Source organism: Diorhabda carinulata, chromosome 11, assembly GCF_026250575.1.
Source record: "Diorhabda carinulata isolate Delta chromosome 11, icDioCari1.1, whole genome shotgun sequence".
Lineage (NCBI taxonomy): Eukaryota > Metazoa > Arthropoda > Insecta > Coleoptera > Chrysomelidae > Diorhabda > Diorhabda carinulata.
Window position 1 is genome coordinate 3491852 of NC_079470.1, and position 26161 is coordinate 3518012.

General features: G+C 33.4%; 4 protein-coding genes across 5 annotated transcripts; all 4 read left to right on the top strand.

The window, feature by feature from the left end:
- Positions 1–13: 13 nt before the first annotated feature.
- On the top strand, positions 14–12142 carry LOC130899729 (nucleolar protein 6). Its single transcript, XM_057809884.1, has 3 exons — positions 14–2044; positions 9690–9914; positions 10825–12142. Exons 1-3 carry the CDS (start codon positions 185–187, stop codon positions 12112–12114), a joined length of 3375 nt encoding a protein of 1124 aa, XP_057665867.1. The 5' UTR covers positions 14–184; the 3' UTR covers positions 12115–12142.
- A 4615-nt stretch (positions 12143–16757) lies between these two features.
- Positions 16758–21683, top strand: LOC130899730 (uncharacterized). Of its 2 annotated transcripts, none has more exons than XM_057809885.1 (2): positions 16758–17066; positions 21238–21683. In XM_057809885.1, exons 1-2 carry the CDS (start codon positions 16991–16993, stop codon positions 21540–21542), a joined length of 381 nt encoding a protein of 126 aa, XP_057665868.1. In that variant the 5' UTR covers positions 16758–16990; the 3' UTR covers positions 21543–21683. The 2 variants fall into 2 exon arrangements, with proteins under 2 accessions (XP_057665868.1, XP_057665869.1); XM_057809886.1 differs by lacking the exon at positions 16758–17066 and adding an exon at positions 17106–17158.
- A 2041-nt stretch (positions 21684–23724) lies between these two features.
- Positions 23725–25035, top strand: LOC130899743 (SRR1-like protein). The gene is made up of 2 exons (XM_057809923.1): positions 23725–23867; positions 23919–25035. Exons 1-2 carry the CDS (start codon positions 23743–23745, stop codon positions 24562–24564), a joined length of 771 nt encoding a protein of 256 aa, XP_057665906.1. The 5' UTR covers positions 23725–23742; the 3' UTR covers positions 24565–25035.
- LOC130899751 (protein FMC1 homolog) lies at positions 24636–25035 on the top strand. The gene has a single exon (XM_057809930.1). It carries the CDS (start codon positions 24636–24638, stop codon positions 24942–24944), a length of 309 nt encoding a protein of 102 aa, XP_057665913.1. The 3' UTR covers positions 24945–25035.
- Positions 25036–26161: the final 1126 nt, after the last annotated feature.

Below are 26161 nucleotides of genomic sequence, written 5' to 3' on the forward strand. Positions count from 1 at the left end.
ACGTATCATTTAAGAATTTTAAAAATGACAGTTGACAGTTTCGCACGTGGAGTTTAATAATAAGAGTTATTATAACCTTAAAATGCATAGTTAGTATGTATTCTGAAATAACTAATAATAGTTAAGTTTTTATTAAGATAAACTATTTGATAAACGTATTATATATACATAAGAAAGTTATAAAATGAAAAGTGAACCTATAAATTCCTCATCGGAATGTGATGAAAGCGACTCGTGTGGCGAAGATCGTAAGAATCAAGGAAACAAATTGAAAAAAGTCTCAAAAATGAAAAGAAAATACGAAGATATACCCACAGATAATCCTACCAAGAATAAAAAACAAAAAAACGATCTTTATAGACCTCCAACTGTAGAAGAGCTCAACAATTTGAAAGTAACAGAAAATCTTTTCAATAATAATTTATTCAGACTTCAAATTGAAGAATTGCTAACAGAACTGAAAATTAAAGTAAAAAGAAAAAATCATTTTCAAAATTGGTTACAAGAAGTATCCAATTATATCCAATTGTTACCTTCTTTAAAGATACCTCTTTCAGAATTGTCCAAATTAAATAAAGCAAATATCAGTGGGAAAAACTTGCTTCATAGTTTTATTTTGCTGGGAAAAATATGCGAAACAGATCAAGATGTAACACTAAAATTCGAAAAACCTGAGAAAGTGCAATACTTTGGTTTATACGAACATGGTGCCCTGCCTGGACCTAATATAACTTTGAATATTAATTTAGTAATGCCTAAAACCTGCTTCTTAGTAAAGGATTATTTAAATAATAGATATTTAATGAAAAAGATGTATTATCTTTTATATGTGGCCGAGTTTTTAAAACAAGCTGACTTTATAGGTGACCTCAAGTTAGAGTTCTATGAGAATAATTGCTTACAACCAACTATCAATATTAAGCCTGTGAATTGTGACAAAATCAATCTTAAAATTCATGTTACACCATCTGAAGATTCATTTAATCTGACTAGATTTTTACCTGATATGAATAATATAAAATTAGATCTATTTGATCTAAATGTGGATAGTGATATTTTAAGAAACACAAATACTGTGCTATATAATAGTTTATTAGCACATGACGCTACACTATTTGTCAATAATGAGTATATTAAAGAACTTTTGAATGACCAAACAAATATAAAAGATGGAATTAAACTTCTATCTGTCTGGTTGAATCAAAGAGAACTCAACGTTGGTTTAGGAGCTTTTACTGAAACAATTATGTTATATTTAGTAATATATTTATTAGAAAAAAAGAAGATTAATAAATATATGAGTTCTTATCAAATAATAAGAAATTTCTGGACTTTCATAACCACTAAAGACCTTTTAGCAGAAACTATTCATATTGGAGAGGTATCATCAGAAATATTAGCCAAGTTTAAACAACACTTCAGTGTAGTAATTTTGGATAAAACTGGATGTTACAACGTAGCTTCTTTTTTGAGTGAGCAAACTTATGAGAAAGTGAAATTTGAAAGTCAAGTAGCGCTTAGGTATTTGGATGGAAATAAAACTAATTCCTTCCATGAATTATTTCTAACTAAGTACCCGTTTCATCTCCAATATGATGCTGTAATTGACTTAACAAAAGGGATACCTTTGACAGAAAAGCTCCAAATTGACCCTAAAGAAAAATGTTTGTGCATAGGATATGAAAATATCTTAATTTTACGTTATTTGACAAATATTTTAAAAAAAGCTTTAAACACAAGGGTATTAAATATCGTACCAAAAATAGAAACATCTGGAAGAGATTTTAAACGTTTTCTTTTTGGTCTGAGCTTAAATCCAGAAGAAGCATTCAATTTCATCGATATGGGTCCTCCATTAAACAAATTTGCAGAAGCAGAAGCTTACAGAAACTTTTGGGGAGAACTAGCAAGCGATAGGAGATTCAAGGATGGTTCAACTAATGTGGCTGTATATTTTAGAAGTAATACCATCAGTGCCAAACGTAAAATAATAACAAAGATAGTGGATTTTGTTCTGCAAAATAAGTTGAATATGGAATATAAGGTCAGTATACAGTAAGATTTTCTGAAAACCCAACATAGGAAACAAATGTGCTGCAATTTAAACTCTATGTTAAATTTGGGTCAGTTACTTGCACTGGTGAACCACCAGTGCTCCTCGACCCTATTCCGACCTTCTTTGTACCTTGTTTTTTATTACTGTTGCAGTGGAACACAAGTTTTTTATCAACAATTTCAAATTATTGCAACAGTAAATAATAAATACTGATTTAAAGAAAAAACAATGAATGGCGAAAATCTGAGCACAACAGTATTACTAAAAGTGCTTCGATTTTCGTCATTCAAAAACGAATTCCCTTTGTTTTTTTTAATCAGTATATATTATTTACTGTTGTAATATTTTGAAATTCATTTATTTATTCACCAGAGTAACAGTACATTACATTACATAGTAGTACTAACGAGTTTCCTGTTTGTTAGTTTGTTAGGTTAGGTTAGACTGTCTTACCCATGCTTGTTCACCGTAAAAACTAACTTGAAACTAATATAAAGAGTTATTTTCAATGTAATAGGCATAAAAGCATATTAAATTTTTCAATACTTATTTTTATAAACGTCAGTATATAGTTCTTCCAATATCAATTGCAGATTATAAAAACTGGTTCGAAACCCTTGCCGATAATTTTGTTTAGATAGGCGTAGATATCTCATTTTATAAATTTATTATTATAATAAATACTTTTAAAATTATGTAAATCTTATGCGAGAAAGTATTCGCTTAAAGGCAATAGAATCATTATAAATTGGAACTTATAATGAAAATTATTATTATACCTCGTTAACTTAACGCTACAACTGAATATTAAATTATAAAATGTAAAAAGACGAGTAAAAGTACCTGTCTGTAAGGGCGTTTGGTTTAAACAGGGTACAAGAAGTGAACTGAGCCCTTTTTGTACCCCAATAGTTTTTTTTTCTGGAAAATGAAATTTCAAAGCAAAAACCATAAAAAAATATAAAATCTTTGCAAATAAAACGAAGGAAAAATAACATTTCAATCCCAAAGTATGCTTATAAATAATCATTGTAAAGAGGGTGATCCACATACTCATCTTCTTCTTTGATAACAGTTTTTCCAAAGCTTTAGGCGGTCTGCTGCTAGAACTTTCTTAAGAGTTCTACAATCTCTTTACTCATTTTTGGAGACTGATTTTTTTATTATGATTGCATTATCAGATTGCTGAATATTTTCCTTTTTTAAACATTCGAATATATTTAAAATAATTTGCTGAGAATTTATATCTAAATCTCTATTATTAAATTCATATCATTCACCTATGGTCTGAATAACGCCATATTTCTATTTATTTAAAAAAAATTAGGAATTAAATAAATCTCACCATGTCACGCCACTGCTTATCGCAGACTGTATGACAGGAATATTTCGAAGAAATTGTGTACATACGCCTTCCGACAGCTTCGGTCAATAGAAATGCACTTACGTTCACGTTTCGATGTTTTCATTGGTAAACAGTAGAGATGATGAGTCCACGGGGACTGACGGTTTGTTAGATGTTTACCGAATTTTATACGGAGAGTAAACACTTATTAATTTGGTATGATTGCCGTGCGTATTTATGAAATATTGATTGTTCCTCGCATAACTGTCTTTTGCAATTGATATTGGAAGAACTGGGATTCCTGTTCATCAGTTAACTCTAATAGTATGAGATCCTGGTGCAGGATTAGTGCGCTTATCGGTTTTTTGGCAAAACCCAAATTTTTATGTACATATTTATAATTAGGAGAATAGATATCCACCAGGCTGCCTATCAAAATTTGGCTCTTAGTATTTTTAATTAAATTATTTTCGAAACAATTTCGTTCACTTGCTTTTTAAATAAAAGCTCGTCTACATCAAGGAAATTTATATAGATTCTAAAAAATCCCCTTGATTGATTCCGAGAGATCAATTATTTTAGGTAAATAAATGTCTAAGGATGATTTGGGGAGGGAATCAATAAGCCTTTTATTTTTTTTCATTAAATAAAGTATCTAAAGCTATTACAAATATTGAGACGGAATAAGAAATTAAGTATTATCAATCGAATTTGGGTGTATTAGAAACAAATTCTTTTTATTGGCTATGGGTTTTTCGTGTTAGAGCCTGAACCATCTAGTCATTCATCTTAAATCTTATTCATGTTATATTGGATGAGTACTAACATTATTTTATCAAGATTCATGTGTATTTTTTATACAAAACTGTCACATATATGAGGATGGTCCCAGAAGTACCTGGTCTGGCCTAAAGGTGGCGGTAGTTGCTTGAAAAATACACAAATTATACAGCGTATGTTTTAAGTTTTGAAGACGCCACGTTGTTTAGTATTTTTTTTGACTATCATCAAAAGTGAACGTTTTCAGTAAATTTGTAAACATGGAAAAAATTGATTATCGTTATTTTATAACAATATTTTTATTTAAAAGGCATTATCCCAACAAATATAAAAGCTGAACTAGATTCTACTCTGGGTGAGACTGCTCCTTCGTTGTCAACAGTAAAATATCGGGTAGCAGAGTTTAAACGACCTGGAAAAACCAGCATCGCAGTGGTCGACCAAATGAGGTGACGACTACAGGTCGTCGACTCAAAGTGCGTGAACTAGTAGACATAGTAATCATTTCAAAAAGTACAGTACATTGCATATTAACTGAAAATTTCAACATGGAAAGCTGTGCGCACCCGAAACAAAAGAACAATCAAAACAATGCGCTGAAAAGGTAGATCCGGCTCCAAAGAAATCAAAGATTGTTGCATCTACAGCGTCGGTTTTTTGGGATGCGCGTGGGATAATTTTTACTGACTCTCTTGAAAAGCTATCAACGGCGAGTATTATGCGAACTTATTGAGCAAATAAATCAAGTAAAAATAGTTGCATTAGGTTAAGAAGAAAGTCAAGACAATGCACCAGCTCACACATCTGTTATTGCAATGGCTAAAATTAATGAATTCAAGTTTGAATTGCTACCTTGATAATCAAAGATTCTCCAACAATGAAGAGGTCATGTCGGCATTTAATAGGAATTTTGAGGAGCTTGATGATTCTTATTATAAAAAGGGTATCGAACTTATTGAACATCACTGGGAAAAGTGTATGGAGCTAAAAGAAGATAACCCCTTGGGGTCGATATCGGTTTCCAAGGGTTCGACATAAACGAAAACTGTTTTTGGGGGTCGACGACGTCTACAAATCGGCTCGTTATAACTAACACGAGTTCTTATTTAAAATTTTTTAGATACTGTATAACTTGTTCTCGGGGTACCGACTTGTTATGAGAATGACTAATATTTTAGTAGGAAGTATCATTTTTGTACTTTTAAAAAAACTCAACAATCGATAAGCGCGCACACGTTCGTAGAAGATGAATAACTTGACTAGTTAAAAAGCGTGAAAAATTCCTGTAAGACAATAAATATAATGTGTTTAAGCGTATAAATCTTTCAGGCATGTTTTGACTTGCACCGTTTTAGGCGCATATACGCAATTTAACCCGAACGAGATTATGATAAAGTTGAAGTCCAAAAATGCTCCGGATATTTGATTATAGAACACGCTTGCACTTATGTTAAAAGTGCATTTGGGTTTTCAATTTCTTCTGAACTTGAATGATAATACGGGAGATTTAAAGCGAAAAAAAGCGAATTGTTGCCACGAATTTTCCAAAAAAAAAATTCAGCCTCGCTGTGCTCCACTCTGAAATCGCAAAAATCTTTCAAACTTCTGCTTTTTTTTTCATTTAACATGCAAAAAAATGATATTTAAAAATAATTAAAAAGATGACTTTTGCAGTTGAAGGTATTCGCCCTTTAAAATGCTTTTTTCTTAATTTTTTTTTTGTCATTTTTAAATGTACGTTAAATGAAAATCGTGTTTACTTTAGAGTCTAAAGTATTTAGGGAGCTGATGTTTATAAGCAAGTACTAGTTTATGACAAGCAGTTACCACAATTTATTCAAGTATACAATTATGGGCTTGGGGCAAAAGGTTTTTGTTCATTAGGATGTTAAATGTATTTAAAATATTTTCAGACTGAATAAGAGACATTCCACTCATAAAATTTTTTTTCATCAAAGTTTGCTTTCGTAAAAACTAGAGCAGTTTTTCAATTTTTTAGCAAAAATCAATGATTTTTTAATTTTTATTGTAATTTTACTTTATATTATGACAGGACAAATGTTTGCTAGATATCAGATTTTTTTATGTAAGATTTATGATAAACAATAATATTTTATTGTAGATTAACGAGAAATTAATTGCAATTGATAAAAGTGAATATTTTTTGTATTTATTTAATGCTCGTAATGGCTATATCGTATTACGAGCCCCGTCCCATTTCAGTCGGCCCAATTGAAAAGAATTACTAATTATTGCTTTTTCAGCTATTAAAAACCGGCAAATTGTTTCGTTTTGAGCACTTTATATTTTCTATAAACATTTTAGATACTTTTACAGGAGTTGCAAGTCTTAACATATGTTATAATTACAAACCAAAAAAAAAACCAAATGTAATCAGGAAAGCTTAAATATTAAACATACTTTTAAAAGTTACAATTGCGTAACATCCCCTTTATTTTTAATAACAGTCGTAATTCTTTGAGGCATGGTGTCTATTAAATTCTGGCAGTATTCGGGAGTAAAATCATCCCAAATTTCTTGTAGTCTTTCTTTTAATTCCATGACATTTCTAGCTGGATTTACACGCAACTGCTTTTTCATTTCATGCCAAAGTGTTTCTATTGGTGATAAATCTGGACTACTTGAAACCCACTCTAAAAGTGGAATATTGTTGTCTGAGAACCATTTTAAGGCCTTTTTTGACTTATGACAAGGCTTTCCCAGCGGTTAAAGTTACTTCTCTTGTTAGCAACAATGATTTTACTTTCCGCTTCAAGCAATCTGGATGAAAAGCTTCATTTTTTTTGTCGAATACCTCTACTTCGATCGTCACCCACGCAAACTTCAAAACGAGACTCATCACTCCAATGTATACAGCTCCACCGTTCATTTAATTGTATTTTTCTTTTGGATTTGAGTCATTAATGGTTTTGTAAAGAAAATTTAAATTTAGAAAAATATGCATTAAACTAAGGTGTTACAAAATTCACCTTGTATGTCCGAAATCCTAATTTTTGAGCCTTTCTATGACATGTGGATCTTGAAACCCGCCTACTCACTGCATTACTCTAAAGTACACTTAGTTGACCATAGTTGTTGACGTCTATTTTGTTGAATTATTCTTTTTTATCCTTGTCTGACTATTTCGATTTTCTTACGTACCGTCGTTTAGGGACAATCGAACAATTTTCAAAAATTCTACTCTCATTATTACTTCAAAAATCTATCTGTCACTTAAAAAAAATATTTTGTGAAAATATGACTTACACAGCCTACTTTATTATTTGCGTATTTTAGACCTAATGGAACACAATTTTGGAAACAATGAACCCTTGTATATGCATAAAAAATTATTATCAACAAGACCTATCTATTTCCATCATATTATATATCATCCAAAACCTATTTTAGACGTAAAACTAAAAGTTTAAAACATTTTACCAACAGCTACTTTTTGGCATTTTGAAATAGTTTAATAATTTCGAATTTTTTTAAGTGGGCCAACTGAAATGGGACGGGGCTAATCTAATCCCTCATCATATTCTCGTTGAACTGCTCTTGATATCGCCGAAGGGCAGAACATCACATTTTGGTGATAACGCTCTTTTTGTTCTTCGGAGTAGGCACCCATACTATCTTTGAATTCATCCAGATGAGAATGTAGCATAAGAAGTTTATCAGACAGCCCATAATTTTGAAGCTTTTTTTATCGGATAAATTTCTTTTTGTAACGAAATCATTTTGACAATCAGTAATTTTATTTTATCAAATGTCAGTTTTTCGAGCAAAATTTCTGATGGAAAAATTTTGAGTTAAAAAGAAACTTAAAAGAGAAGCTCGAGTGTTTTTCGGCAGGATAAATCAACGACCGAATATATGAATGAAAAACAACAATAATTATCTATATTTATACAATTAAATTATTTGAATGAACAGTTACTAAATACACACTTGTTATAAATTGTTTGGTTTGGTGTACTGATTCCAAAATTTTCTCTGGTATTCATACATGTAGAATATTCATTTTGATTTTTCTTACTCGAAGCTCGTAAGGAACTAATAAGGTTTTCGTGATGGTCAGGTTCAATTTGGAGGTGGGGATTAATAGAAGATGATGATGAGTGTTCCGTTATCTTTATAAGTTGTTGGTCACTTAATCCTGCTTTGGCTAACCGAGAAACTCGAATTATTGGTAATTTTATTGTTTGTAATGTCGAGTCTAATTTTACTTGCAAAATATTTGGTCCAAATAGAAATCTTATTAATACCCAGTGAAACATTTTTGTACTTACCAGGTTAGAATTATTGTTTTTCCAAAATGAATTTGGAGTTGAAAAGAAATCGTTCAAATTTTATGTTTTCATTTTGTTATCCATTTGATGCCTGCCGATCTTCTTGTTGAAGTTCCGTTTTTTCTTCTTCAAAATGGTAAATTTTACAGTTTGCAGCTTCTTCCCCCTCCAAACTAATTCATAAGAAACTGTATGAAAGTATCTTTTTTGTCATCCCTCTGGGTTGTCTATATTCCACAATTTTCTCATTTTCTTATTCAATGCTACATAACTTACTTTTCTTTTATCTGGAATAACTTGTAATTCTTTCCGTTTACTATTTCTCGAATCGCGACCTGGAAAAGTCAGGGAATTTCTCTAAATATCTGGAAAAAATTAGGATTATTTAAAATTATTCAACTACTAGAGTTTTTTCGTTTCCTTCGAATGAGATTGAAAAATTGGCGCGCATGCGATTGTCATACCATCTAGCGTACTTTTTATTGTACTATTCAGTACCATCTGTTTTATCTTTCGGAAATGTGTGCGTAAAAAATACCAGCTGATCATTGAGCAACTTAACCTTACAAAAGTGAGAAGGAATATTATGCTTATAACTTTTTGGATATTCAAGTTGTTGGATTGTTAATAAAAAAAAGGTTTAATCATGCTTCGATAAATACCTTGAAACATCCTATTTGGACTGCTTTAGGTATATAGTATATACCTACTGCAAAGATGATTCAGAATTCCAAATTGATTTAACTGCATATTCTTATATCAATCTTTTAATATATCTGCTACTTTTTGTAACGGAATTATTTTCGACAGTTCGTAATTTTGTATTTAACAAAACTCCATAAATTGTCTCCATGTTGACGCTTTACTATTTTTTGTGTATTGCGTTATTCCTTTTTCTATATTTTTTGTTATTTGTTGAATGGAAACATATTTAAATGACACATTTTATATAGGGGTTAATAGTAAAGTTTAAGAACTGAAACTAAAAATTAAAGTGTTTTTCAATGCCTAGAATCAGAATTCAAGCATAAGAACATAAACCAAAACTTTTTTTTGACCGGTGTTATAATTCTCCAAGTGTCCAAAGTTGACTACAAATTGTTTTGTTGGAAAATAAACATTGACTAATAGACGAATTTTTTCTATTAAAATTAGAAATAAAAAACAATTTAGTAGTAGTAGTTTTTTTCATAATTTTATTTTCAACAATTTTTAGATGCATTATAATGAATTCGAGGATGTTTTACATTTCAAACAACTGGTACCGAATTATCCGAATGGTACAAATGAAGAAACCTGCTTAAAAATTATTTTAGCATCTGACAATTTAAGTAAAATATTAAGGGAACTACCATTGTCATTGAAAATCACTGGTATACAAGGAGTTTCTGACGTGTTCGCTTATGCTGATGTTTTCCCACCAATACCAACTAATTTTAAGGTAAAATACCCGCAATTTTATTTACTTTATGCCTTAGTGTAGATCCTAATATAATTACTTAACCTTTTTATGTCTACACAAAAATTTTAAGACCAAATAGTTATGTCCTTCACAACAGCTTCTATCCTCTACAAGGCATACTGTTTGGATGCTCCATTCAATACAGAAGAGAGCAATTCGATTTAGGGGAAAACCAGAGTAGATCAGAAACTTGGACAGCTTAGAGCATTATTTATATGACATCAGTCGCTGACGGATGGATATGACAGCAGTTTCAATTTCTGCCATAGAAATACTTCGTATTGCCTGTCGTATTCTTTCAATCATATCATTTCATGTCGTGGGTCTATTTATGTGGACGAGATCTTTAATTGGACCTCACAAAAAAAATCTGAGTAAGTTAGGTTTGGATATCTGGGTGAACAAATAAATAAATTTCTACATCCTATCCACTTATCAGTTTATGTTTGTTTTAAAAAATGCCATACATATATGGAATAATGTGCCGGGCAAGAACATATTACGACGAATGGCTAAGGGTATGTCTTCTAAAAGAAGTGGCAATTCGTTGGTAATAATCCCGCACTACACATTTACAAACCAACGATCCTGATGTTGGATATCCTGCATCCCACTGGGATTCGCTTTGGACCAGTGGTGCTGGTGGTGATTTACTCTACCGTTACTATGAAACGAGGCCTCATCTATCCACAAAATTCGTGAAAGTAATTCAAATTTCAGCCTTATATCAATTTAAGAATGTTACAGGCAGAATAAATTTTTAATGTCCGTTTCTCGAGGCCACTTTTCTAATAATTTTTTGTCCCGGAGCTGTAATTCAATCCGTGCGGTTCTTAGTTGTCTACCTATTACAATTACCCTGAACTTTAATTAAATCTTTTGTTTACAGGTAGAAGAAGATGTTACTAAAGTACAAGGCAACAACTTAATATTATATCCCGATATGAAATCTACTAATTTACCTTATTACGTTCAACCAATAGAATGCGTTTTGCAATTAGAACATAGTTCGAAATGGCCGAACGATTTACAAGCCCTGCGACACCTGAAGGCGTCGTTCCACATAGAAATATCTAGATTGTTAGGCGAACAGAACGTTTTAACTCATCCCACGCGCGATTACTTGGTAGTATTTTACGAAGGAATCGTTTTCAGATACCGATTTTGTCTACCGAAAGAAATCGGTCTAGTTAAAAAAACAGCGATCGAAAACGGTTTGACTGGTTTCAAAGAATCCCCGGAAAGTTTCCAAATGGAAGTATATTTGAATATTTTACCGAAAATCGTCGGTGCTCTTCGAGGTATTCAGTCGATGTACCCCAGTTACGGACCTGGAACTGCTCTGATAAAAAGATGGCTGCGTACTCACCTCATCGATGATGATCTATTACCCGATATGGTTATTAACCTCTTAAACGCTTCTCTTTATTTGAATAATAACATTTCTAATACTCCTCAAATATCATTTATGAGATTTTTGAAGTTCGTCTCGGAATTCGATTGGAATTTACAAATCGTAGTCGTTAATTTCAACGACGAATTAACTAACGAAGAAATATCGAAAATCGAATCGAACGTACAAAGTAACAGAAACGCTTTCCCGAATTTGTTTATTCTCACCCCATACGATCAAAATTCGAGCGTTTTTACGAAAAATTCACCGTCGAAAGAGATTTTGAACAGGTTGAAGCGATTAGCTACGGAAAGTACGAATTTTATAAACGAAATTATTTTAAATCGAAAAGAAATCGATTTTAAAGGATTGTTCCTACCGAATTTCGAAGGATACGACGTTTTGATACATTTAAAATCGTCGATAAACACGAGAAATTACCAACGGTTGAATTTCTCCACCGTCGAAAACCGAATCGTTTTGGAAAAATACAAAATATCCAAAAAAGATAAGATTCCCGTCGTCGATTTCGATCCCGTAGGAATTTATTTGGATATTTTGAGGAAAAATTACGGAAATTACGCGATTTTCTTTCACGATAGTTACGGTGGGGATGTGATATGCGTTCTCTGGTTGCCTAAAACTCGAGCAACCGCCGAATTCAAAGTATCGAAAATTAACGCCCAAAAAATCGTCGATGATAAAGTTGTATTCAATTTTGACGCCGCCATCGAGGATTTTTTTATATTGGGAAAGGGTTTAGTTGATAATATTGAGAAAAGATGATTATTAAATACAATTTTATGAACATTAAGTTTCTTCTATTTTTACAAGTTAACCTTTTTAATAACGGGAAACGATCAATCTTCAGCGGTGACGACGACGACGACGTCTTCTTTGGGACCGTTACAAATCTGCCATGACTGTATCTGTTCATTATACCAAGCTTCTTTTCAAAAAAAATACTGTTTTATTATAATTACACCGGCGCACTACTGAGTTCTATCTACTAGTGACATCTGTTGAGGAAACGCCATTGCGGGAACATCCGATCTATACGGCACCTATTGAAAATCCCACAAACTCCGAAATGCGTGCTGTAATACGTTTACTCAATACTAAAGACCTCAAAGCAACGCATTGTAACATACCATATTATTAAGTGAGGTATATGGGTGTCCGCCGGGATGGTATACTACTTTGTTTTGCCGCCATTTTGGTAAACAGTGTTGACATTTCATATTTGGCAGTCTTGAAGTAGATACGTGGCAAATTTATTATGAAAAAATATTCGGTAAACCAACGTGTTTTAATCGTAGAAACATTTGATCAAAATCAATCATCGATTACTGTGACGATGAGAAATTTTTAGGAGAAACAACGTACCAACAAAATGCACTATTTATCGTGTAGTGAATGATTTCGAAGAAAGAGGGACTGTAGCTGATAGACCAAGCATGGACCACAACGTACTGCAATATCGGCTGAAAACATTACTGCTGCTTAAGAAAGTGTTCAAAACAATCCATCAACCTCAATTCGACGCCGTGCTCATGATCTTGGTCTTCAAAGAACAACTTTGGCCACAATTTTGCACAAGGATTTGCATTTGTTTCCATTTAAGATTCAGTCGACATAAGAGCTTCTTCCAGAAGACCATTTACGCTGCCGTACATATGCCAATAGGATGCTCCAGCTCGCCCATGACAACCCCGTTTTCATTTGAATGGATATGTGAATAAACGGAATAGTCTGGGCAATGGAAAACCTTCAAATTATTCATCGGTCACCTTTGCATCTATTAAAAGTGACAGCCTGGTGTGAAATTTGATCAGGAGGAATCATCGGACCTTACTTATTGGAAACTGAACGGTAACTGTCAATGGAGAGCGATATCGTGATATGATTGAAAACTTTTTAACGCCACGACTGCATGCTTTGGGCTTGATTAACATGTGGTATCAACAAGACGGTGCCACATAGCATACAGCCAGGATTACAATGGAATTACTGCGAGACCTCTTTCCACAACAAGTTATTTCAAGAAACGGTGATGTTGATTGGCCTCCACGGTCGCCTGATTTGACTACTCCGTATTTCATTTTGTGAGGATATCTAAAAAGCAAGGTTTGTGCAAACAAACGATGGAGCAACTCAAACAAAATATTCGTGATAAAATTAATGAAATACCGCGTGAAATGTGTGAGAATGTAATGAAAAATGTGCTCAAAAGGGCTCGCATTTGTGAGGCTAACAGACGGTTTTTCATTAGTCTTTCGATTACCTTCGATAAGATTGATAAAAATGCAATAAGGCTATAGTTACTTAGTGTTATTTTTCTCACCACACTTGTGCAGGGGAACAATTATAGCTGTTTTAGACAGCTAAGGGAAAGCCCATTCTCAAACGATTCGTTGGATAGAGAATATAAAGCGTTAATCATCGCTTCTGGAAAATTCAAAAGTAACTTTACTGATAACCAATCGCTGCCTCTTTTGAATGCTGAGTATGGTTTGCTCTATCTGAAATCTATCTACAGGTCTGAGGAAGAGACTGGTACTGATTCTTTTAGAAGGAACAAAGAAAGAAAGATCATCACGACTTTGAGATAGTTTAGAACTAATATTCTTACTTACGTTCACGAAATAATTGTTAAATTCATCCGGGTCGATGTCAATACTGTTGTATTTGACTTGAAAGGGAAGCATTCATTAATGCTACTCCTTATATACTATTTTTAAAGGTTGCAGTAGGTCTTGGGGCCAAGTTCTACGTAATCTTGTCGGTGCGTGGACCGTTAGTGGATAGTTCTTCTATTAGCTCGTTGTTATAGTTTGCCATCTGTTGATTGTATGTTACGGCAATACGCTGAATCTCATTTTTGACGTAGGGAATGTTGAAATCGGTGTGGAGAGTATTACGGACATACCATATCATCCGCCAAGTTTCTCAATGTTTTGGATTGAAACTTTTGTATTATGTTGATCGCAGTAGGCTTAGCACATTCCCAGAATTGGATGCTGTACAGCCATATCGGCTTTAAGATTGATTTGTATATCAGCAATTTCTTGGTTATTGACAATTTTGATTTCCGTGCGAGGAGCCAGTGCATTTGAAGTTGACTTGTACTGATTTAGCTGAATTGATCTTAGTTCTCCATTCGATGTACCACTCATTAAGCTGGTCGATATGATTTTGTAAATCTTCAGTAGCTGTTAGTGGGCTACATCATCAGCGAATGAAGCCATTTTAGTGTTGTTGGTTACTGGTATATATGATGTATATATAAGGAAAAGCAATGACTCTAAGACATTACCTTGGGGGACACCAGATTCAACAGGAAAGAAATCAGATTTCTGGTCTGAGAATCTTACAGAAAAGGTTCTATTCGATAAGTATGATTTGAAGAGAAGGTAGTAACTACTTAAAAGACAGTTTTTTTATTTAAAGAGTAGACCTCTGTGCCACACCTGACCGAAGGCTTGGGAGATGTCTAGGAATATCGCATTGCAATACTTTTTGTCTTCAAGACCCTTGGTTTTCATTTATTAACCTATGAACTTGTAGGGATGTAGAATAGTGTTCCCGAAATCCAAATTGGTGATTAGTTAGTAACTCCATGAGATCATGATCCGTGTTTATCCTTTTTAGTAGAAGCCGTTCGAGGACTTATCTGTAGGATAAGGTGTCTTGTGGAGGTTTGCTTGGTTTTTGCACCATGATGATCTCTGCATACTTTCAAACTTTTGGAAAGTTAAAAGGACAATAGCTTTACGTGGTAATTGTTTTAGAATTTGTCGATTGATATGGTCATATCCAGGTGCTTTGTGGTTATTAAGTATATCTATTTCTTTTTTTATTTCTGTTGGAGAGAATGGTTCAATCTTTAAAACCTTAATCAGATGGGCAGCAAATGTATCCAGCCTTCTCTTTATTTGATCGAGTCCACTATTCGTTTGGTTTGCGAATAGGAGGTACGGCAGCTTGAAGTCTTTTTATTTTTTTTGTAGCCTTCCATAGAGTTTGATCATTTAGGGATAAATTGGTCAAGTAATGCTCAAATGGGTCGTTTTGTGCTGTTTTTAGTTCCCTATTAATTAAGTCTATCCTGTACATGTTGGTCAATAACATTTGTGGTTCTTTGTCATGTTCTTCTGCCTCTTCGTTTTGCGGCGATGAGTAGGCGAATGTGTAGCGGCACGTTTGTAGATGTATCATTGTACATTGTACTGCTTTTTGTACCATTTTTGTAAAGTATTGTACTGATTCATCCAGGTCCTCTGGGTATTTTAGTCGAAGTTGGAGGTTGAGGTTCTCTTCTAAGTAGTAGCGAAATTGATCCCAGTTTGTATTTTTTGAGGTCAGCTTATGAGAAAGTGCCGTTGTGTCCTTGATCAAACGTTAAAAGACTTTAGATTCAGGTTAGGTAGTGTCTGCCGAATTTTTGAATGAGAACTGTGTTGGCTGATTTCCAACATTGTGGAAAGTGAGAAAATGTCAAGCAGGCGTAAAATAGGCCGCAGAGCTTAGGGAGAGCTGTCTCGGGCAGGTGTTTCATTATCTGCCTTGAAATTCCGTCCCGCCCGGGATCTTAATTCTTCCCAGCTCCGCAAACAGACTTGACGACATCGTCGGTGAAGTGCGAGAAGTGGAATGTTCTCATTTTGTTGGATAATCCAGTGAGGGCTCCGGGTTATGTTTTGGGTACAGAAATGGGATTCATCGGCAAAGTCCATTAAGAAATGGGGGTTGTCAGCTGAGGTAAAGACAGTTTGCAGGCTGTTTTCGAAGACGGTAGTTTTGTCTTCGGATGAGAAGTATTTTTGTCCCTGCACTTCAAGGTGTGACTCTACATGTTTTCTTTGGCCAGTAAGACAAAACGCACGATCCCATCTATAATCCAAGTCGGCAGTAGCGCATCCCTACGAGGGGCAAAAAGAGAGATTCGTTGGTTAAAGTTTGGTAAGACAAGGAGGATTTTTGTAAGGGAGGTGATTTGTTTCAGTAGGTCCTGATATAGGAATAGATCCTCTGTAGGGCCACGCATTCCTACGTTCATTGGAGAAGGTCAATTAAATGAAACGGACGGAATAATAAAAGATTTAAAAACTTGTTACTTATTGAATTTTATGTATTTTCATCATGACTAAGTAAACTTGGAAAATTGTAATTTCAAATTTGTTCACAAAGTGCAATAAAATGTGGTAAAAAACCGTGAAAACGCGACAATTGTTGCGTCATTGACACCAATGAAAATGGCTGACTTTGACTTTAGAAAAGTGAATACGATGTATGTTAAAAATGACCCCCGTAGTTATCTTAGACCTACGGTTAAAAGTAATATTTTATCTAGTTATCTACTATTCTCGAACAACAAACTTACTGTCGATTATACATCCTTAATTCATATAACCTTTAAGTTGCTAACTGTCCTAATTATTTGATCACCCGGTCGTTTTTATTTGTTAAACATGCAGTATACAATAAATAAAATCTGTGCTCGTTATCTCCGTATGTTATTTACTTAATCCGAAGTGGGTTATTACTCCATTTCGCAGCGAATAGATACCAAGATTAAGTGAAAACAAAATGGTGATCGTACCTGCTGAATGTTTTTACATCGCGCTTTATTAAGAATATTTTGAATAAAAAAATCACCACAATGGCTAAGGCGCAAATCAACAGTAATCAAAGTAAAGTTATTGCCGCTAAAACGACGACAACTACGACTGTGACAGGTAAATTTTTACACATAATTTCATTAGTCATGAGTTTGAACAGGTACTGATAAAGTTGATAATGTATTTTGATGCGGCTATGATAAATACAGGTACAATTTTTTTTAGTTAATGAATGTAATGGTAAATTTTCACACAATTGTTCTTATTTATGTCATCTCGCATATCTTTTTGTTTGTTTCGCTATTTTTTATTTATATCTTGATCGAACGACGTCATTTATTACTACAGTAATGTAGTTAACTAACTGATAAATAATTAATGTGCAAGGTCGTCTTATACGCGGAGTAATAGTTTATTTTAAAATATGACCTACACAAATTTGGTATACTTTATCTATTCTAACTTGAAGGACTATTAACAGTATTATTAAAGAATGCCTACCGAAAAATAGATATACCGGGGTGAGTGAAATAGTCCGGGAGCCGGCAATCTCAAAAGACTCGTGATCGCGGAATTGCAAATTTTTTATATAAATCGACAGCTATTAATTAAAGGAACAAAATACACTCGGTAAGCGTCGATTTATTTGACCGAAAGTATGAAAAAAAAAATAATTATTTAAAAAAAAAGCAAAAATGTTTTCCCGTCAACGCGGATTTCGATAAAAAACTGTCTATTCGAAAGGAAATATTGTGAATTAATGATAATAATCGACTTACCAATTTTTTACAGCCGGAAGGGCGCGGCTTACCTATTTATAGGGTGTGATTGTGGGATAAAATTTCCCCATAATTCCGGAAAACTTGCATGTGTGCCTAAAAACTCTCACTCGATTCTCATTAATGGCAATAAACCTTCAATTACATCAATAATCATTTCAGTCCACGTGGACTGATGGTTTGTTAGATGTTTACCGAATTTTATACGGGGACTAAACATTATTTTTCCTTTCTTAATTTGGTATGATTGCCGTGCGTATTTATGAAATATTGATTGCTTCTTGCATAACTTCTGCAATTAATATTGGAAGAACTTTAAGGGGAGTTCGGGAAACTTTGGCCACTTTTTACTTAATGACCCCTAGCTTCCGTTTTGGTTTATTAACCAAATTTTCAATTATAGGTCATTAAATCCCCCCATAGTGACATATTTTCCACCTCATAAACTTTAAAAAAAAAGACCGATTCTGTATAATCAACATTTTGAATATGATAGATTTTTGGCTAAACTGTCCCGCCTGGGCGGGTAACTTTATCCTACTGGTAGGGAGACTTTGACCGGTCTTGAAAAATGATGGAAAAACAAGTATATTTGTTGAACAAAGCCAAGACTAACACAGAACATGATTAGTCTTCAAAATAAACATTTTTTTTATGAAAAACAAATATAAAAGAACTTAAAACTAATAACAAAGAGAAATCTAATTCTTTGAAGGAAACATAAAGAAAACTAAACCTTAAAACTCTGAGATCTGCTTTGACGTCAAAACATGCAGTCACGAATGTCCCTCTGTCTGCAGAAGTGACATGACCAACTTGCCGTACTTTTCTGTTAGCCAATACCTCTTGAACTGTGGTACATCCGGTCTAGTCCAAATTTGAACTTTTCTCTAGCCTCAAATTCTCGAAAAAATCCAGGACATTATTTTTATTAAAGCTTGTTGATCTCGACAGGCTTGTGGCGTCCGGTTTTCTTAAACTTAAGACCGTGTTCCTCTTTAAAAATCCGCGAAACCAATCGTTATATAACCATGATTTTGGGCAGCTTTTTAAATTAACCCTAGCGTATTCAGCTGCATAGCTTGTTTCCGACTTAACCCATAGTTCATTTTGTTACACTTTAATAAGTAAGAAACAAGCACTGTTTCTTCCTCTGATATGAATACTTGTGAGGATCTGAATTGACTTCCAAGCTTTGTAAGCTTCCCAAACTTGAATGGATCCCTAATGTAATTTCGCAAGGTATTCCTATTGATTTAATATTTTTTAGCCGTCGACCTAATTGAATGCCCATCATTTCTCTCCTGTACAGCATTTTTTAGGGGCCATTTCATCAATTCTGTGCTTTTTTCTGCTGGTGTTTTCTTTTCTTCGGTATAGGAATGGCATCTTTGAACACAAGTTTAATAAGTCTGAAAGAAACTTTAAATCAATGTGTGCATTATCAATTTGAAAGTAATTGTATGAAACTATAAAGATTGGAAAGAGTTTACCCTGGCTAAAATCTCCTGCATACCTACTGATGCCATTTTAATCACCTACCGCAAAATCTATTTGTTTTGGATCGAAAAGACTTATAGTATCTCAAATAAGGACAATTTAAGCTGTAGTTTACATTAATAAAGCTTTTACAATTGCTTCTACAACATAATGGTAGCCAAATTATTCAGAAGACTATTTTTCACTTACCGGGCAACAAAACACGTTGATGGATATCACTTCTCATCTAAACTGGCTACAGCCTTCGTTCAACGTGAGTCACGCGAGCCAAATGCTTCACGCACTCTACGCATGGTAACAATATAATAAGTAATGAAACCTGTCAAATATTTCATGTGGCTAAAGTCTCCCTGCCCCTGCCAAACTCTCCCGGACTCTCCCTACATGCCGACCGCAAAGGAGCCCTTTGATAAATACCGTTAAACGCATTGCTCCTAGTAGTTATTTCTTCGTTTCTATTTTATTGGATCACCGACTTTCGCTGAGGAAATAACGTCGTTTTTAGTTTTGTTATTTTGTGATTTTCAACTTACGAACCAAGTTTAAAATGAACAAAAAAGAAATTTAACTAATCAACACAAGCAATTACATAAGAGGCAACAATAATTTTTACCTATCGTCCTCGAAGAATTGCTGCTAGACGTACCAGAAAACTTCTTTGTGTGGATGATGACGATGATGCTGTATGGTTACATGAAGATGTTTAAATAATTTAAATGGAAATAAAACTGATCCCGGACCCGCTGTTTTCATTTAAGAATTTCTAAATGTCTTCTTATTTTAAGACTGTGTCTTGTGTTTTCAAAGAGGCAGCCTAAGTTGTGGCTCCGAGGACCAGCTCTCATACCAGCGCTTTGGTGGTCTTCCAGGCGGTCTACTTGTATTGGGTCTCTCTTCCTTTGCGATTTTCGCCAGTCGATCGTCGTCCATTCTATTGACATGATCTCTCCATGCTCTTCTTCTAGTTCTGGCCCATCTCACTATATCCGGAACGTCACACATTCTTCTAATTTCATTGCTCCTTATTCTGTCTCTTAGTGTTTTCCCTGTGATTGAGCGTAATGACTTCATCTCGGTCGTTCTAAGAATCCGCTTAGTAGTTGCAGTCTCCGCCCTCGTTTCTATGGCGTATGTCATTACTGGTCTGACACAAGTTTTATATATCCGTGTTTTGCTTTCGATACTTGAAAATTTATTCCTCCATATCACGGTTCGAAGGAATCCTGATATCCTAGATGCTGCTGTTGTTTGCGTTTTGACTTCTTGTTTCAAGTTCCTATTGCTCGTGATGTTAATCCCTAAATATTTAAAAGACATAACCTGCTCTACACTTTTATAATAAATTGCCAGTTTGCATCTTCTTGGTTCTCTCGCTATTGTCAAGGATTTTGTCTTTTGTGTCGATATGATCATATTGAATTTTCCTGCAACTGTTTCAAATCTATGTAGCAGTTTTTGCAGATTATCCTCATCTTCGGATATCACAACCGCGTCATCAGCGTAGCAAACTATCTTAAACTCATGTTTTCCCATTCTGTATCCTCTGCCTGCCGTTTTGACTTCTTTTATGATTTCGTCCATTATAATGTTGAAGAGTATTGGGCTGAGACTATCTCCTTGTCCGATCTCTGTTGATACTGGCATTTTACTGGAGAGTTCGTTGTTTACTCTTACATATGTGCTATTTCCGTTGTTCATGTCCTGAATGATGTCTATTGTCCTTTGGTTTACGCCTCGTTTTTTTAGTAGCTCAATGACGTCATGTAATCTCACTTTGTCAAATGCTTTTGTTAAGTGTATGAAGCACATAAACGCGGTTTTATTGTACTCTATGGCCTTTTCTAAATGTAAATTTGGAAAATATGTGACGTTACACTAGAACAAGGACAAGGAAGCGCAAAAAATCACGAAATTAGAGTTTATACAACTCTAACACTCTGATACTTATTATAATCCTTCAAGTAATAATTGATGGTTAAACGTTATGTGTAGACTTTTTTTATTTGCAGATAAATGCAGCCTGTGTTTAGTAATAACAACCGGCGTGACGTTAATTTTAGTGGTAATAATTGGGATTTGCGTAAAATTTTTACTGGACAACTACGTTTCAAACATAACTCTTATATGTTTGATATGTTTTGAGATAGTTCTCGGCATTATAGTTTTATCGATATTAGCCTGGCGGAGAAAAAAATCTAAAACCAATCAAACGGTGGTGGCGGTTCGAAGAAATGGCCAATATCAAAGTCTTCAGCCAACAGCACCAGTAGATTCATCTTGGGATTATACAAACAGAGAAACGATGCCGGTTTAATTATTTATTTTATGAATTTGTGGTCGTTTACATTTCAATAAATCTACTAAATGCACTTAGGTCATTAGCTATAAATAACCTATAAATATATTTCAATTACTGATTTATATAATTTTATAATAAAATTTGTCTCATTATGTAGTTTCTAGTTGTTTAATTTCTCCATCGTGAGATGGTGCGTCAACAAAAAAATTAATAGTGCAGTCATTGAAGCGTTATTGCTCCGAATTTTTTTACTGTGAACCGATTTGCATGAAATTTTGGAATTGTGCTCATCTTACCCTTTACTTCAAAAGTGAAAATGATCTGAAATCCGCTGGGGGGGGGCCACCCCTTCTTGGTGGTGTAAATTTTTTTTTTCAAAATAACCTCAGATATCGATAGAAAACCAAATTTTGAGAAAAAAAATTTTCTATAAAGTTTTTCAAAAAACCCAATACTTTTTAAGTTATTAGCAATTGAAAATTTAGGATTTTTCACGTTTTTCATCGTTTTTTTGCAAATATCTCCAAAAATACGCATTTTAACGAAAATTTTATGCTAAAAAAATTGTAGCAAGTAAAAAACTGAATAAATCAGTGCTTTATAAATTGTTCTGAGTGCAATATTAAGCGAGATATTGAAGATCGAAGCCGTTTTTTATTTTGTCTGAAATTTAATCGAAGCATTCAATGCATTCAATCTAGCGGCGAGCAGATACATTTTAAGCATTCTAATGAAATAGGGTTTTGTAGTGCTTGAAATGAGCACTGTTAAAAGTCTTTTGCACGTAAAATGAGTGAAATGTAATGCAAATAAAAGAAACATCTAATAGTTTTTTTCTTTTAAATCAGTTGGTTTCACAAGTGCCATCTCTACCAAAATGAATTTACTCCGTCTAGAAATAACTTTAATATAAAGAGTTTGATGGATTCTACCAGCTTAGCTGCTTTAGGACACAAATTTTTCAAAAAAATTATGATTTTAACAAAAAAAATTTTTCGAATTTTTAAAAAAACCACCTTCTTTTCATATGATCTCAAAAATGATGAAAGATACGTATGAAATTATTATGACAAAAAATGTAGGTCTTTTTCTGATAAAAAATTCGTTTTGTTTCTTTTTCTGTCACACAAAAATTGACGGAGACGCAGCGCAATCACAGTCTCTCTCGAGCCCTTTGACCCTTCACCGTTTTAAAATAAAAGGTTTTTCACTATATATTGTAATGAAAAAAGTTGTAGCTCTTTAAATTACCTTTAAAATGGTTATTTATAAGTTGTGATATCATCAAAATTGAAGGAGTTATGGTCCAAAAAGTGTGTTATATTTGGAGCATGGAGCATGTGAAAGGTCCCCATGTGACTATGTCAACTCCAGAAACAGTGACCAAAATCAACCAAATTGTGTCCAGGTCATCGAATGAGGCATCCGGACGATTGCCGAGGCTGTAAACACCGATAAAGAAACGGTTTGAAAAATTTTACACGAGGAATTACACATGACAAAAGTCTGTGCGAAGTTGGTACCAAAAAATCTGACTCCTGACCAAAAGCTCTTGCGTCAAGGGGTCTGCTTAGATTTCCTTGAAAGCTTAGAAAAAGATTTGCTTTGAAGGGGACCCGATTTGAGTCAATGAAAGCGGTAAAGCAAAAAACTGCACAGCTCCTAAAGACCCTCACCAAAGAAGACTTCCAGCACTGCTTCGATCAAGTGTGGCAAGGGGAGGATACTGAAGGGGAGCATTGGAATATAGTATAATTTTTCTAATAAAACCCCTTTTCGTAATCAGTCTCTTTATTTAATAATCAGATATCGTATACATCGTCAGAAATGTGAATTGGGGAGGCTTATTTTGGATTTATGCAGCAAAAAATAGAGTAATATTAAAAAAAGTTAATCGTAATTATATTTTCTAATCAGATGATTTCTCTTCATCCAGTTTCTAACAATTTGCTGCGGGCATTATATGGGTTTTTATTTTTTCCTTTTGTTGAGAGAGCTATAAATAGTATGTAGATATCAAATGTAAAAAGTGAAATTCTCTCCCATGCCGAGTTTTATAACAGGTTAAAAATTGACATTTTCACCTATTTAGATCTTTATCAAAATATCATATATCTTGATTCAAAAGAAACATAAAATAAAGACACAGTTCGTAACAAAAAAAGAAGATTATTGTGTATCCTCTACATATATGTTGATTAGTGACAAAATTGACATGAACGAATCTGATTTCAAGGTAGTGTCGTATAAGCGAAAAAAGTCACAATTAAGATCGAAAAATATTGTAAACAATAATATATTGTCTAACGAATCATATTTTAACGTGGACGTTAGTTTCAAGTAAGTAGGATAAAGTTTTTTATGTTAATACTAACATAACCTTTATTGTAGGAGAATTGTGGATGCTAAACTTGAAATTACTGCAACTGATTTATACGATTCTTTACTGGCGTCATTAAGAGAAGGAATAGAAAGTTTGAAGCATCCAAAAATATCTAATATCATTTGTCTGGGCCTTGGCAAAATTGGTGAGTGTTTAATAGCACGTTACCAATTAGCCGCAATCTTAAGTTTAAGCGATTTATACAACGTAAAAATATCAGCCTATGATCCAATTTTTACCGAAAAAGATAAGGAATTACTCTCTAAATTTGAAGTTAATGTTTTAAGTGAAAATTTAGAAGGAAAATTTCATTTGAGTGGTCATGAAACCGTATTGTTTTATTTACCACATTGCCCCAAACAGTTGACCAATAACTTACTCTGGGCTAATTGGGGCTTAAATTTAGCTAATTGCATTATCATTTCAAATAGTTTCACCAATATTATAGAATCAAATTCATCTGCACACTTAGTATTAAATGCATATTACATCTCAAAAATTCAACCTTATGTTCTTGAATTAGCGATAATTAATAGCTTTAAATATTATGAAATTTTCAATGATACGGCTATTCACGTATTCCCCAAATTAAATTACGTTTGTCCAGATTTATGGAAAGATAATCCAGAACCTGTTTACGAAATTGAAGCATAATTTACTGATTATTTTTTTTTTTTTTGTTAAAAATCATTAATTAGATATCATTTCTACAGAGGTTTTAAAACATGGCATCAAAACTTATCATTTTAAGACAAATAATATCTGAATTAAGACATGCTTTACCAAAAGATAAGATCAAAGATGACTTAACTGTTCAGTACATATTGAATCAGTACAGGAAATATCTAGTAACAGGAGAACAACTTTGCAAAGCTAGAGAAGAAATGCAATTTATAGCAAACACTTATTTGTGTTACTTGAGAAGTACAAGGTTGAGTAAAGAAATTCAACAAGAATTTCATGGAAAAGGAGAAAGAACTGTGGAAGATACTGCAAAATTAGTTGGATTCAAATTGCCCCATGATCCAAAATAGTTTAATTGTAGTAGTAATATGTAAATAGTAGTATAAGTGAAATTATATTAGAATTGTACAGGATGAAGTAAATAAATTAAATTGAATCAGTTTTTTGAATATTCTTATATACATGATTTGTGAAGTTATAATTCATAAAAAAACATTTTTTACGGATAGGGCTATGGTTTCAGTTAGATGATTGTCCTGTTCACAATAAAAGATTGGGAATGTGGTGAATCTAACAAATCACTAGTAATAGAAAAGGCTTTATTGCCTGTTAATAAGAACAATAAAAGAAACATCTTACATAGAACTAGGGCCTGTAAAGGCACATGCTTTTCGCACAATGATGTAGGTGCACACAAATATAAATGTATACTCTGGACAAATAGACAACAGAAGGAAACAAATGGTTCACTAATGCTATGGAGAGAACCTAGTAATCACAAGAATGATTATTATTTTTGTGTTACAAAGACATTGGGATATAATAACGTATTATATACTATGAAGCTCCGTCTCTTATTAAGCCTATATTACATTTGAAAGGTCTACTACATCCAATGGGTTCCAGTAATTCGAGTGCAAATATACCTACTAGGTGACCATGAAAGTGATGTTGAATTCTAATTGATTTCTAGTGATTCTAATAAGTTATCACTTCAAGAAAATTCTCTACATTTAATTAACCAACCCGAATTAAATGATCTAATAAGAGATTTACAATTATCAAGATTGAAAGCAGAGCTTCTTGGTACCTACAACAATCGATATTATGACTACCAGACACAGAAATAACGTTTTTTAGAAACACAAACAAAGTTTACTTGGAATTTTTCAAAATAGGAAGTGAGTATTGTTATTGTACTGATTGATATCCCAGGACTTTTTGAAGTTATGAATCAAAACTATGGTAAAACAGAGTGCCGCTTATACATAGACTTTTTGAAATATAGTCTAAAAGCTGTTGTATTGCACAATGGTAATAAAAAACCGTCATCAGTATGTAAATGAGATTGCAGGGTAGATACGAGCCGTTTGTAGATCCCAATAACATCACTCTACCCCCTTTACACATCAAATTGGGGCTCATGAAGGCATGGAAACAGTAATGCTTTCCGATATTTACAAAAAATCTTTCCAAATATTACAGAAGGAAGAGGGTATATCATCATAGCAGTTTAGAAGCCTTAGAAAAAATAAAAAAAATGAAAATTACAAAAGAATTATTACGA

Excerpts from the sequence above, each read along its gene's own strand:
- LOC130899729 (XM_057809884.1), top strand. The coding sequence starts at position 185 with ATGAAAAGTGAACCTATAAATTCCTCATCGGAATGTGATGAAAGCGAC. Across the intron at positions 2,045-9,689 it reads AGTTGAATATGGAATATAAG|ATGCATTATAATGAATTCGA; the intron begins GTCAGTATACAG and ends AACAATTTTTAG. Across the intron at positions 9,915-10,824 it reads CAATACCAACTAATTTTAAG|GTAGAAGAAGATGTTACTAA; the intron begins GTAAAATACCCG and ends TTTTGTTTACAG.
- LOC130899730 (XM_057809885.1), top strand. The coding sequence starts at position 16,991 with ATGGCTAAGGCGCAAATCAACAGTAATCAAAGTAAAGTTATTGCCGCT. Across the intron at positions 17,067-21,237 it reads GACAACTACGACTGTGACAG|ATAAATGCAGCCTGTGTTTA; the intron begins GTAAATTTTTAC and ends TTTTATTTGCAG.
- LOC130899743 (XM_057809923.1), top strand. The coding sequence starts at position 23,743 with ATGAACGAATCTGATTTCAAGGTAGTGTCGTATAAGCGAAAAAAGTCA. Across the intron at positions 23,868-23,918 it reads AACGTGGACGTTAGTTTCAA|GAGAATTGTGGATGCTAAAC; the intron begins GTAAGTAGGATA and ends CCTTTATTGTAG.
- LOC130899751 (XM_057809930.1), top strand. The coding sequence starts at position 24,636 with ATGGCATCAAAACTTATCATTTTAAGACAAATAATATCTGAATTAAGA.